Source organism: Brassica napus, chromosome A10, assembly GCF_020379485.1.
Source record: "Brassica napus cultivar Da-Ae chromosome A10, Da-Ae, whole genome shotgun sequence".
NCBI classification, from domain to species: domain Eukaryota; kingdom Viridiplantae; phylum Streptophyta; class Magnoliopsida; order Brassicales; family Brassicaceae; genus Brassica; species Brassica napus.
In genome coordinates this window covers 12210778-12223844 of record NC_063443.1, presented here as the reverse complement: position 1 = coordinate 12223844, position 13067 = coordinate 12210778, and the positions used below count along the sequence as shown (strand labels likewise).

Sequence of the window (13067 nt, the reverse complement as noted above, 5' to 3'; positions counted from 1 at the left end):
TGCTTTGATGAAATAAGATTCTATAAGAAATATATGTACACTTCTTTCTATGGGTTGAAAGAAACAAACATCAGAATACAATAACATTTTTCATGCAACTTCTTAGTAGGATTGTTATTGCAAGCCAAGATCTTTTTTGAGTTGAGCTAGGGTTGCTTCTATCTCATCAATATTCACTCCTATACTGTTCTTCGTGCTCGTTGAGGAGCTTTCGCTAAAATCAAATCTTTCTCCTTTTTTGCTTGGTCCATCATTGTCTTCATCGCTTATGCTAAGTTCTTTCTCAAGAAACTCCACAAATTCTTCCCCAATTTCCTGAAAAAAAAAAAAAAAGATGTTAACATGAGAGCCATCAAAACTGAGGGAAGATCAAAGCTTTGAGAGACTACGAGTAATCAGTAGTAAGATATTATTGAGCTTACAGCTAGTTCCTCCCAAAGACTTTTTGGTGTTCCTTGGGAGGAGGAGGACGCACTAGCTTCCCAGTTCTTGAACTCTTCTTCAAGATCTTTGAAGAAATCCCCTGCCATTATTACCACATAGAGTGAGCCTCTTAAATGAATAATTAACTACAAATTCTTGTGCATAAAATTTTCTAGACGTGCAAGAAAACGACAGTAAGAAAATAGATGTCACAGGTTGCGTCTACCTACTGTTATTTGAACATCCCTCACGAGTTCACCTGCATGATAAAGTGTGATGTACATAAGATCACTCTAACCTCAATCATCCTAACTCCCACCCCCAAAAGATGACAACACATAACACTTCTAACCACATTCATTAGCGCCATCAAATGGTGCCTCTAATTCAAATCAATTTTCGAAACTTTATGCACATTTTCACAAGCCCTATTTAGCATTTCCGCTAAAAACTTCCATGAATACTTCTACACCATGGCCAAACAAAAATGCAAAGTGAAGTCAAGCCATAGAATAGCAGTATGCTTCATAGAAAAAGCTTCCCACTTTGCAAAAACAATGACCACATTTCATTTACGAGTACGGTTTATTCAGGGTTTAGTTAGGGTTTTACCAAGTCCATAGAAATCTTCCTCGACTTGACTGTTGCCTTTTTGGTTTGTTTGACCCGAATAACCAGACGCAGGACTATCTGAGCCCCGTGACTCAGAGTTGATCAAAGTGGTGTAGGCATGTTTTATCCTCAGAAACTTCTCCTGCGCATTTGCCTGTTCACCAAATAAACACGAGGTAAGTCTCATACTTTCTTCCATACAGACAGACAGAGACTAAGTAGTAAAGTAAACTGGAGTCCATCAACTAACTACAAGGAGGTACAGAGATACATCATCAAAAGTCCATAACTTTGAATTCATATGCAAGCATCCACACAGAGTTCCAATTCCATAAATTTCACAAATGGAGCATAAACCATAAAAAAAAAAAAAAAAAAAAAGTACCTCTTTATTGACATCTGGGTGATACTTGAGAGCAAGTCTACGGTAAGCCCTCTTTATATCTTGAGGTGTCGCTGACGGAGACACACCAAGTACCTCGTAAGGAGAGACTCGAGCTTTCGGTACTATGACTCTTTTCCTCCGTCTTTGACCATAACTCCGTCGATCACAGAACGAACCGCCACTAAAACCGCCGCCACAGCAGCAACTTCTTACAGGAAAACCCAGAAAATTCAACCGATAAAGGAAGGTTCTTGGAGGAAGATGAGGAGAAAGGAAGAGACTTTGTGGTGGAAACAGAGTCGAAGATGTTGCATACATACTTCTTTCCGGTTCACTGGATCGAGTTTCCTCCTTTTTGGACAATCCGTTTAACCGATCCTTACATTTCCGGTTATATATATCAACCGTGAAATGCAAACCGGTTCGTTCCGTATAACTCTGTTTTTGCTTATTCCTTCTCTGTCCGATAACTCTGATTTTTTTTTTTACTTCCGTCACTGGAATGTACCATCGTAATGCTGTTTCTGTAAAGCTTGAAGCTTTTATTCTCATCCATGAAAAGATTCTCCACCAATCCTTCTTCTCTTCGGTTATGTTCTTATGTTGAACTCATCGAAACCAACGGTCGAGATCGACTCTTGTCCCAAGGAAGAAAGCTTCATGCTCACCTGGTGACATCCGGGCTTGCTCGCTTAACGAGAATTGCAGCTAAGCTTGTGGCGTTTTACGTGGAATGTGGGGAAGTTACAGATGCTAAGAAGGTGTTCGATGAAATGCCCAAGAGAGACATTAGTGGATGGGTTGTCATGATTGGGACTTGTTCTCGTAACGGGTATTACCAAGAGTCTCTGGATGTCTTTAAAGAAATGAATGGAGAAGGTTTAAAGCTTGATGCTTTCATCGTTCCTAGTGTTCTTAAAGCAAGTCGCAATCTGCTTGACCAAGAGTTTGGGAAGATGATGCATTGTGTGGTGCTCAAGTGTTCGTTTGAGTCTGATGGTTTTATAGTTAGCTCGCTTATTGATATGTATTCGAAGTTCGGGGAGGTTGAGAATGCGAGGAAGGTGTTTAAGGATTCTTCCGGACAAGATTTGGTCGTGTTCAATGCTATGATCTCTGGTTATGCTAACAATAGCCAAGCAGATGAAGCTTTGAACTTGATGGGAGATATGGAACTACTGGGGATAAAACCTGATGTTATCACTTGGAATGCTTTAATTGCAGGTTTCTCGCATATCGGAGATGAAGAAAAAGTATCTGAGATGCTTGAGATGATGTGTTTGGATGGTCACAAGCCTGACGTTGTGTCGTGGACCTCTATTATATCAGGCCTTGTGCATAACTTTCAGAACTCTAAAGCTTTAGATGCTTTAAAACAGATGTTAGCTCACGGGTTGTATCCAAACTCAGCTACCATCACTACCCTTTTGCCTGCTTGTACCACACTCGCGAGTGTGAAGCATGGAAAGGAGATTCACGGCTACTCGGTAGTGAGTGGACTTGAAGACCACGGTTTCGTTAGAAGTGCTTTGCTCGATATGTACGGGAAATGCGGATTCATTTCAGAAGCAATGATCTTGTTTCACAAAACTACTAAGAAGACAACGGTTACTTTCAACTCGATGATCTTCTGCTACGCAAACCACGGGCTCTCAGAGAAAGCAGTTAAGCTTTTTGAACGGATGGAAGCAACGGGAGACAGACTCGACCACTTAACGTTCACGGCCATCCTCACAGCCTGCAGCCACGGCGGGTTAACTGATCTTGGACAGAAGCTGTTCCTTTTGATGCAGAACAAGTACAGAATCGAGCCGAGGTTGGAGCATTACGCTTGTATGGTGGATCTTTTGGGGAGAGAAGGGAAGGTTGTTGAGGCCTATGAGATGATCAGGGCTATGCCAATGGAGCCGGACTTGTTTGTGTGGGGTGCTTTGTTGGGTGCGTGTAGGAATCATGGGAACATCGAGCTTGCAAGGATTGCAGCAGAGCGCTTAGCAGAGCTTGAACCAGAGAACTCAGGGAATAGATTGCTTCTGTCCAGTTTGTATGCCAATGCTGGTAGTTGGGGAAGTGTTGTTAGGATGAAGAAGATGATAAAGAAGAAGAAGTTGAGTAGGGTTCCAGGCAGCAGCTGGGTAAATACTGTTTGATCCTATGGTTTCTTCTGGCTTTGATCATCAAATATAGCTTAGATTTTGATCAGCAAAAAACACTTTAAAATTACAACATTGAATGTTTTATCAAATGGCTGTATCTTCCTAGAAACAAGATAGATACTCATTTGCTCAAGCTAAATAAGAAGATATGAAGTTCTAAGCTAAAAATAAATCGAATGGTCGAAGTTGATATATGTAAATGTACCAAGGGGTATTCATCTAGGAATTTGAAATGATTTGTATTAAAATGACAAATCTACTGTTATTCAATTGTGGATTTAAAAAATCATTTTAAAATTCAGTGTTATTGAACTTGTCATTTCATAAAACAGTCTGAAATCCACTGTTATTGAACAAAATTTAAATCGGAAATTTTAGAGTGCTTTCATTGTGTTTAGAGTAAATTAAAATCCAAATCTCATTGTTTTAGATGAGATTCTAGAGTTGTTTAACAAAAATCACCCCAAATTCTCAGATTCAACTAAAATCATCTAAAAACTCACTAAATATCAAATCACTTGAAATAACAGATTCAATACAACCCCCTAAGGGTTTTCACGCACTATGTGCATAAATAAAAGTTTTTTTTTAATTTGGATAATAATTAAAAATAAAATTTATTAATGTTTTGGATTTCATTATTGGCTTACCAATATTTTAATTTAAATTTTATTTAATTAAAAGTAAAAATTAAGATAAATTAACTATTTTTTATTTTAAATTTATATTTAACAATATATATGTGCATATTTAAATTGTAATCTTGGATAGATTTTTATCTAATTCTTTTGGTTAAAAAATCAAATTATATAAAATTAAGAGAAATTTTTTTAGATATATAATTATCAAAACGTAAAACTAAATGGTATTTTAAAATTTGTAGATATGAAAAAGAAACTAATGGTATAAGGATTAAGATAATTACAACTTTAAAACTATGCATGGGCATAAAAACCGAGAACCAAACGCCAAACCGGAACCAAACCGAAAACCGAATGGATATCTGAATATCCAGAATATAATTTATATAAAACATTAAATATATATATTACTAAAACTAACAAATATTCTAAAATATTACTTATATACCGAATCACCCAAATAATTTTTATTCAAAATATTTAAAATTTTCCGAATGATCCTAAAGAAGCGAACTACCTGAATAATTTTATCCAAAATATTAAAAATTATCCGATTTTTAATCTAAAAACCTGAAAATCTGTTTTTGTACCCCCAAATATCTAAAAGTAACCAAAAAACCGGAACCAAATTGGAACCAAAAGTTTATTGGATATTAGCCGGTTCTTATAATTGATATCCGAACCGAGTTTCATAGATAACCGAATGGTTCTTATATCTCTAGAACCGAAAACCTGAAAACGATAGAACCTAACCGGAACCGAAACGAAAACCGAACGCCCATGCATATTTAAAACTGTAAGAATTTTTGAGAAATAAAAGTTTATAATTATAAAAAAAAAAAAATTAAATAATATTTCAAATTTTGTAAAATATTTTTATAGTTATATTTCTATTGTTATATGATTTAATGTTATATTAATAATGATATATGGGTTATTACCTTATTTTAAAAAAAACTTACCAAAAATATATATTAACATTAAGTGTGAATGTTCATGTCATAATTAGCTTTAAGTCATGTCATCATTTCACTAAGCCATGTCATCTTTTTCTAATGAAAATGTATGGGGTAATGACACATAAGCAAAATTCAAAATCATTTCACAAATAATGTCTAGGGATTTTTAGCCTATTTTGAATTGTAAAATGTTAAATTCAGTTAAAATAAAACCACATGTCATAATGGGCAATTCTCTCAAATAGCCTCTTTTAATATTTTGTTACAAAAGAACTCTCAATAAATAAAATGACTAAAAAATATTTCACAAAAAAAGCAAAATACATTTCTACCCCTTTATATATATATAAAAATAATAATAAACAAAAAAATATATGTTTTAAATATATGTTTTCAAATTCGAACTTTTTCCAAAAAATCGAATATTTTCTCAATTTTTGTAAAAAAATTATTTTTGAAATTATTTTATTTTCAAATTTTTAATATTTATGTTCTATTTAGAAAAAATAAACACCGCCCAATTAATTCTAAACCCAAAGTTTCGGGTTAGTTACCATTTAATAAAACTTTTTTGGTCATTTTCTTTATTGTGAACTCTTTTTGTGAAAATAATTAAAAACGTTATCCTAAAGAATTATTTTACCAGAACTGTATATCTTACTATATTTTCTAATTATTTCTCACAGAAAATCAGTGAATTAGGGTTTTTCTATTTTCGAGTGTATGGAAAATAGTTTTCTATAGGTTATCTTTTCAAACCAATCAAATGTTTTTTGCAGTTTGTATCATACATACATATTAATATTTTTTACAAAGCATTTTTTAGTGTTTATAAGAAAATTAGCACTCAAAGACGAAAATTATTAAAATAACATTTATTTATCAATAAAAACATTAAATTATCGTACATCCTAAATTACTCTGTATTAGGAACATCATAATCATGTTTAATTTATTTTAAACTTAGTTAGTGGGTCAATCAGTAATGTATTAAACTTACTCTGTATTAGTAAATCCAACCCGATCCAACGCATAAAACCCGATCAAACGCATAAAACACGATCAAATGCAACTCTTATTTTCCCAAATCGATTTACTTAGGGTTCGTAAGAAAAGAAATTGGGGATTTCTAACACACACACACACACACACACACACACACACACACACACACACACACACACACACACACACACACACCACACACAGAGAGAGAGAGAGAGAGAGAGAGAGAGAGAGAGAGAGAGAGAGAGAGAGAGAGAGAGAGAGAGAGAGAGAGAGAGAGGAGAGAGAGAGAGAGAGAGAGAGAGAGAGAGAGAGAGAGAGAGAGAGAGAGAGAGAGATGGAATTGGGTGGAGGTTCAGACAAAACACGATGGAGCAAGGGAGTGAAGGTAAAGTGCTCTGTTTATGTGGGTTGTATCTCAAGCTTGGACTAAAAAAATTTTGGGTCGAAGGTTCTACAGTTGTGATTCCGAATATGATTGACTTTGTTGCTTTGACTGAATCCTCTGAAATCTTACTATGACACATGAATTAACTCTTCAACAAAGTGACCCTCAAGACTTGACGTATTTTCTCCACTGTCGAACCCTAAAGCCGAATCAACTCTTCAATATTACGAAGGAATATAAATCGACTCTCTCTCTCTCTCTCTATGTTTCCCCCCAAGTCAATTTTTTCTTATGAACCCTAAATAAATTACAATTTGGGCTAACAAAAATGTTATTTCATACACATATCGTGTTTAATGAGTCTGGTCAGATCTCGCTTTAGTTAATCAGGTTTAAGTTTAATAATTTATGGATTAATTCTATTTATTAAAGTCAAAATCAATTAAACTTGATTTTGATGTTTCCACCGTAAAATTATTTACTTTGTATATATGGTATGGAGTGTGCCGGCTCTTGGGGTGTGCTCAAGGTGCACATGCACAGGATCCTTCAGTGTTTTGAAAATTTTTGTTTAAGAATTAGGGTCCTAATTTGTTAAACAGCATATAGATTAGGGTCTTAATTTGTAAATTTAAAGAAATATCATTACAACTTTCGAGGAAAAAAATATGTCTGCACAAGGCCCATAATGTATTTAAGCCGGTCTGGGTATGGATTAACATAAATCTAGTGTAATTATTGACATATTCTTATAGTTGGGATGTTTAATGTTTTTCACCATGTTACAGTAACTTGGTGTAACTGCCAGATTCTTTTCCAAAGGAAAACAAATTTGTTACAAGAAATGAAACTGCTCCCGTAATTAAAATGAATGTATTGTACGTCAAGACCGGTATTTTTCCAATGATTAGGTTCAATAAATAAAACTCATCACATGCCATGTGATTCATTTGGTGGAAAAAAACGACTCGGATATTACTATAAATAGAGACATACGTAATCGAATACGTAATCTCCAACTACAAAAAGAAACGACAAACCAAACCCATTATGAAAACCAAACCTAAAATTATGAAAAAGACAAAACTAGCTACTCCAACCTAAAGTTATGGAACTTACACAACTCATATACAGTTGTATTTTACATAACCAAAGTAAACGACAGATGACTTTGTCAACTGTGATAAGCTTCGAGATATAGCTAAACAAATCTGGATAGCGCCAACAAGAATGAGCGATGTGTTAACATCTTTCCTTTTTACTTTGTCATGAAGTCTTTCAATCACGCCGAAAACTTTCTCAATGACGGAAGACCATTTCATCATTAACATTTTATGTTGATATTATCCACCAAAGAGAAGATAGACTTTATCAGAAAGAAGACAAGCTTATAAGTCAGAATCTTTATTACTTAATAGTCCAGCCACCGGCCACGTGCTTGTGCTTCTGCTGGTCCTTGCACATAATAAAGAAAAGTTTTTAAAGCTTCCCCTAACCATCAGATCTGAATTTTCCAACTAAGAAATAAATTTAAAAATCTTGAGACCACAGGAACAGTGAATGTATATCTCACGTGTCTTAAGTCTCCTAACTATATATCATATTCAGATCCTAGATCTCTCGATGTAATAGTATCCTCATATCTGTCTCCCATTCCTACACAATATGGATGAAAAGCTAGTCAAGAAGAGAAGGATAGTGTTGGTTCCAGTACCAGCACAAGGACATGTCACTCCTATTATGCAACTTGGGAAAGCTCTTCACTCTAAAGGCTTCTCCATCACCGTTATTCAGACACAGTATAATCGAGTTAGCTCTTCCAAAGACTTCTCTGACTTTAACTTTCTCACCATCCCTGGTAGCTTAACAGATTCTGATCTCAAAAACCTCGGACCAGTCCAATTTTTGATGAAGCTCAATCAAGCCTGCGAGGCAAGCTTCAAGCAATGTTTAGGTCAGATATTGAAGGAACAAGGTGACAATGATGAGATTGCTTGTGTCATCTACGATGAGTACATGTCTCTCTCAAAAGCTGCTGCTAAGGAGTTTCAACTTCCTAGTGTTGTCTTCAGTACTACAAGTGCTACTGCCTTTCTCTGCCGCTCTGTTATTGCCAAAGTCAACGCAGATAAGTTCTTGATCGACATGAAAGGTGCACACAATCCTTAAATCGTCTTTTTTTTAATGAATGTTAAATTTATTCAACTAAAAACAAAACTTTTTTTACAATGAATGCGTTATTGTCTAAATGTTTTATACAAATGAGTATAAGCTTTTAAAAGCAATCATATGTCATCTGGAAGCAAACCATCTCCCCATCGCCTCCTGATCATATCCCTTGGCTCCCAGCATTTTGATTGTAGAAATTCTGTTTCCAACACTCTTGTCTTTAAAATCCATTTAAGACTAAACCCATTTGATTTATGCAGATCTTGAACTGCAAGACAAGCTGTTTCCAGGGTTGCATCCTTTAAGGTACAAGGACCTACCAACTTCTGCTTTTGGACCAATAGAGAGTATTCCACGTGTTTACAGTGAAACTGTTAACACTGGAACAGCTTCAGCTGTTATCATTAATACAGCAAACTGTCTAGAGAGCTCTTCTTTGGCACGGTTGCAACGACAACTACAGGTTCCAGTATATCCTATAGGCCCGCTTCACATTGCAGCTTTTGCACCTTCTAGTTTGATTGAAGAGGACAGAAGCTGCATCGAGTGGTTGAACATGCAGAAACCAACATCAGTTATATACATAAGCTTAGGAAGCTTAGCTTTGATGGAAGCCAAAGACATGTTAGAGATGGCTTGGGGGTTGAGTAATAGCAACCAACATTTCTTGTGGGTGATTCGACCCGGTTCTATTCCTGCCTCGGAGTGGACAGAGTCCTTACCAGAGGAGTTCACCAAGCTGGTCTCAGAGAGAGGTTACATTGTTAAATGGGCCCCACAGATGGAAGTTCTCAAACATCCTGCAGTAGGAGGGTTTTGGAGTCACTGTGGATGGAACTCGACATTAGAGAGCATTGGGGAAGGTGTTCCAATGATATGTAGGCCTTTTACTGGTGATCAGAAAGTCAATGCTAGGTACTTGGAGAATGTTTGGAGAATTGGGGTTCAATTAGAGGGAGAGCTTGAGAAAGAAGTTGTGGAGAGAGCTGTGAAGAGATTGCTTGTGGATGAAGAAGGAGCATATATGAGGAAGAGAGCTATTGAATTGAAAGAGAAGCTTGAATCCTCTATTAGAAGTGGAGGTTCCTCATGCAGCTCATTAGACGACTTCATCAATTCCTTAAAGATGAAGAGTTCCATTTAGCAACAAAGTCAAAAGTGTATTAGAATATACTTCTAACTTTTTTGGCATTATTTACCAAAATAGCATAGAAAAAGGGATGTAATTTCTATATGAAGTGTAATGTTTTGGCAGTTTTCACTAAATAAAAGACTTTCCTTATTTGGAGACAAGCATTTTGTCCGGGTTACTCTAAATGAAAGGCTTGAGATTCTCAACTACAGTTGCTGAGACCAACTAGTTCCATCACTTGAACCCTTTAAGTAACTTCAATTATTGTCACTTTGTCACCACGGCAAACAGCTCAACAGTGTCTAATAGGGCCATTTTAGTTTCTGAGTAAGGCTGTAAAGACTTTGTAGGGGAAATTAAAAGGTCTGTCAGAGTCAGTTGCTGCATGTGTTCATGTTCTCTGCTAAATCTGCTCTTGAATTGCTGATGGCTAAAAGGCTAAAAAACATTGTGGAAATTAAATGAGACAGAGCACTAATGGCTAAAAGGCTAAAAGCCTAAAACTATAACTCTTTGAATCTTAAATAATAATTAAAAACACACTGAACCCTTCTTGGCCATAGAAAGGAAAAAAAAAACATAATGTATTGGCTTTATTGTTGGAATGTCACTTTCTTCCGCTGGCTGGGAGTTTATTGGTGTGTGACCCTCTTAACACAATCAAAGAATATTTCTAATGAATGAGAAAATTCCCACCAGAATGATTTGATTCGATCCAGTTATTTAGATATTCAGTGATTCGGATATCTAATTTTTTTTAGTATTAACCGGATATCCGATTCGATGTAATAAATAAAATAAAAATAAATAAGAAATCCAAAATACAAAAATAAGTCGGAAGTTTACAAATATTCAATTTTTTTTTGGGAATTTACATGTTTACCACTTTCATGGTATCATTTTTCATTTTTACCACCACTAATGAGATATTTTCAAAAATAATTTCTTCATTAAGTGATAAAAGACTCTTATGCCCTTGTTATTTATATATATAATAAATTATTATTTAAATAAAAAATAAAAAAAAACAATAAAAAAATAAAACAATTAAAAAAAAAATGTAAACTTTTTTTATTTTTCGAAATATACTTTTTCAAATTCGATTTTTTTTATAAATTTTTTTTTTGAATTTTTTTTTCGATTATTTTTTTTTTTTTCAAATTTATTTTTGAAAAACGAAAATTATGTTTGAAACTATTTTTTAAAATTTTTTATATATTTTTTAAGTATTTATATATTTATTAGAATCAAGTTAGTGTAAACATGAAAAGTGATACTATGAATGTGGTATTTGTGGCAATTTTTCTTTTTATTTGTTCAAATCGATATAAATAACAAATCAAATTAAAATTTACAGATATTTTGTCCACCTCTACTAAAACTTAAACCATGATCCGAATTGAATATGTATTTTATAATTTTCGGGTAAAATGCATAGGTTTATTTCTGACAAAGTTTAAACAAATATGTTATTCATGTAATAAATACCGGCGTAATTCGACTTTCGCCAAATGTCGTCTAGTCTTTTACTTAATGGGCCGGTACATGGGCAGCAATAACTTTCCCTCCAGCCCATCGTCTGTTTCCTCATTTTCTTGTACCAATCACGCTGGTTTCATACTCGACGCAGGTCTGAGGTCTCGGTCGGACGAAACACAACCCCGATGTCTCACTGAGTCCACTCGGTTGCTTCACATTCCAAGCGTTAATTTTCGTCTTCTCCTGAACCGCAAGAAAGCTTATTCGATCATCCTCTTCTGGTTTCGTTTCTGATCGTAAGTTTCATTCATGTTCCTTCCAAGGCTTTATCGATCTCCAAGTAGATAAATCGGATCTGTGCAAAGCGATTGATATATGTAGGAATCATTGCATCGAGTATAAACCCTAATTTTAAAGGCCTGTGTGATTAGGTCAGTTTCTTATGGGAGCACCCGTTAAAAACTCAAGTAGTGATGGTGAGTGGACAGTGGTCTTACCTAGTAAAAGAAGACAAGGGAGGAGAAAACCAAAACCTAAGGTTCATGAAGAAGAAGAGAAACCATGGAAGTCAGATGATCTTGAAGTTGATATACAGAGGCAAGCGAGATTAAAGAAGAAGATGGAAAGCTCCATCAAGAAACTCGAGAGCTCAAAATTCTACACTGCTTTAATAGAACAGCTCAAGTCTCCAGAAGTTTCAGACCAGTTTCGCCTCGTGTTAGGCACTGAGACACAGCTTCAGATGGTGGTGTATGGTATAGGAAGCATCGAAGCTTATGAATCTCCGAGGTTTCAGCTGAGCATTGCGGTTTTGATGAAGAGAGAGTTTGATTGGGTTGGTAACATTGAAGTATTCGATCCTATCCTCTCGGCGACTGAATCTAGTGTAATAGAATCTATGGGATGCACTGTTCTGTCTGTGAACGAGCAAGCTCGGAGGGAAGCTTTGAAGCCTACTCTTTTCTTCATGCCGCACTGTGAGGCCAATCTGTACAACAACCTGTTGCAAGCTAACTGGAGAGTGGATCGATTGTGCAGGATTGCGTTGTTTGGGAACAGCTTTCAGATGTACGAGGAGCAAGTGACTGTTGATCCGGAAGTCATCCGTGCCACTAAACGGATCATAGCTGCAAGAAGGATCACTCGTGAGTTTGCCATTGAGACGGTATCAGATGATTATTTTCCAGCGTTTCATGACTCAAGCTGGCATTTTTTCAGTTCCGGTTTAGATTCCGAGCTGCCATTGTTGGTTTCAGAGGGATCATAGATCATTGTTTTCATAATTTTAGCCATAATGAAAGGGACAAACCAATTGAAGCCGTTGTTGATGGTCTTCCGTTTATGTCTGTCACAGTCAATTTGATTTGATTCAACATTCCATTAGAAAATGGAAATGTTTTCACAAATGAGCATGTTTCACCCTATTGTTGCGCTTAGCAAATGGTTTTCACACCAAGTTGATATCCTCGGTTTTGTGTTTCTTGTGTGACGAGAAGTTGTGGTAATCAGATGCTATAATTGCGATTTGTTTATTGTCAATGCTTGCAAACAAATGAGAGAAACACAGAGACAATAGTTAGTTGAGCAACTTTTAGTCTTTTCATTTCATTTTTAATAATAAAAACGATTTATAGATACAAGTTGGTTCTTGTGTGATATTTTATCAACTTGGCACCAATAATTTGTTAGAGCCATCAACGTGTAAGAAAATCTAATTT

The 13067-nt window shown here is 35.4% G+C and overlaps 4 protein-coding genes across 6 annotated transcripts; 3 read left to right on the top strand and 1 right to left on the bottom strand.

The window, feature by feature from the left end:
• Positions 1 to 3: 3 nt before the first annotated feature.
• LOC106420550 (chaperone protein DnaJ-like) lies at positions 4 to 1738 on the bottom strand. Of its 2 annotated transcripts, XM_013861402.3 has the most exons (5): positions 1421 to 1738; positions 1036 to 1189; positions 650 to 682; positions 423 to 523; positions 4 to 315 (listed from the first exon to the last, which is right to left on the bottom strand). In XM_013861402.3, the coding sequence occupies exons 1-5, from the start codon at positions 1736 to 1738 to the stop codon at positions 115 to 117; spliced, it is 807 nt and encodes a 268-aa protein (XP_013716856.1). In that variant the 3' UTR covers positions 4 to 114. The 2 variants fall into 2 exon arrangements, with proteins under 2 accessions (XP_013716856.1, XP_013716857.1); XM_013861403.3 differs by lacking the exon at positions 650 to 682.
• A 192-nt stretch (positions 1739 to 1930) lies between these two features.
• LOC106420548 (pentatricopeptide repeat-containing protein At5g59600-like) lies at positions 1931 to 3798 on the top strand. The gene has a single exon (XM_022693341.2). The coding sequence runs from the start codon at positions 1975 to 1977 to the stop codon at positions 3568 to 3570; it is 1596 nt and encodes a 531-aa protein (XP_022549062.1). The 5' UTR covers positions 1931 to 1974; the 3' UTR covers positions 3571 to 3798.
• Positions 3799 to 7988: 4190 nt separating this feature from the next.
• Positions 7989 to 10026, top strand: LOC106420549 (UDP-glycosyltransferase 76E2-like). Its single transcript, XM_048743004.1, has 2 exons — positions 7989 to 8721; positions 8999 to 10026. Exons 1-2 carry the CDS (start codon positions 8235 to 8237, stop codon positions 9880 to 9882), a joined length of 1371 nt encoding a protein of 456 aa, XP_048598961.1. The 5' UTR covers positions 7989 to 8234; the 3' UTR covers positions 9883 to 10026.
• A 1201-nt stretch (positions 10027 to 11227) lies between these two features.
• LOC106420552 (protein SENSITIVITY TO RED LIGHT REDUCED 1-like) lies at positions 11228 to 12755 on the top strand. Of its 2 annotated transcripts, none has more exons than XM_048743003.1 (2): positions 11228 to 11645; positions 11786 to 12755. In XM_048743003.1, exon 2 carries the CDS (start codon positions 11792 to 11794, stop codon positions 12614 to 12616), a length of 825 nt encoding a protein of 274 aa, XP_048598960.1. In that variant the 5' UTR covers positions 11228 to 11645; positions 11786 to 11791; the 3' UTR covers positions 12617 to 12755. The 2 variants fall into 2 exon arrangements, with proteins under 2 accessions (XP_048598960.1, XP_048598959.1); XM_048743002.1 differs by having other exon boundaries at positions 11238 to 11645; positions 11781 to 12755.
• The last annotated feature ends 312 nt before the right edge of the window (positions 12756 to 13067 follow it).

Bases quoted from the DNA above. Each gene is read 5' to 3' on its own strand.
- LOC106420550 (XM_013861402.3), bottom strand. From the start codon at position 1,738: ATGTATGCAACATCTTCGACTCTGTTTCCACCACAAAGTCTCTTCCTT. The intron at 683-1,035 runs GTAAAACCCTAA...TTTATCATGCAG, and splicing joins GGAAGATTTCTATGGACTTG to GTGAACTCGTGAGGGATGTT. The intron at 316-422 runs GTAAGCTCAATA...TTTTTTTTTCAG, and splicing joins GTCTTTGGGAGGAACTAGCT to GAAATTGGGGAAGAATTTGT.
- LOC106420548 (XM_022693341.2), top strand. From the start codon at position 1,975: ATGAAAAGATTCTCCACCAATCCTTCTTCTCTTCGGTTATGTTCTTAT.
- LOC106420549 (XM_048743004.1), top strand. From the start codon at position 8,235: ATGGATGAAAAGCTAGTCAAGAAGAGAAGGATAGTGTTGGTTCCAGTA. The intron at 8,722-8,998 runs GTGCACACAATC...TGATTTATGCAG, and splicing joins GTTCTTGATCGACATGAAAG to ATCTTGAACTGCAAGACAAG.
- LOC106420552 (XM_048743003.1), top strand. From the start codon at position 11,792: ATGGGAGCACCCGTTAAAAACTCAAGTAGTGATGGTGAGTGGACAGTG.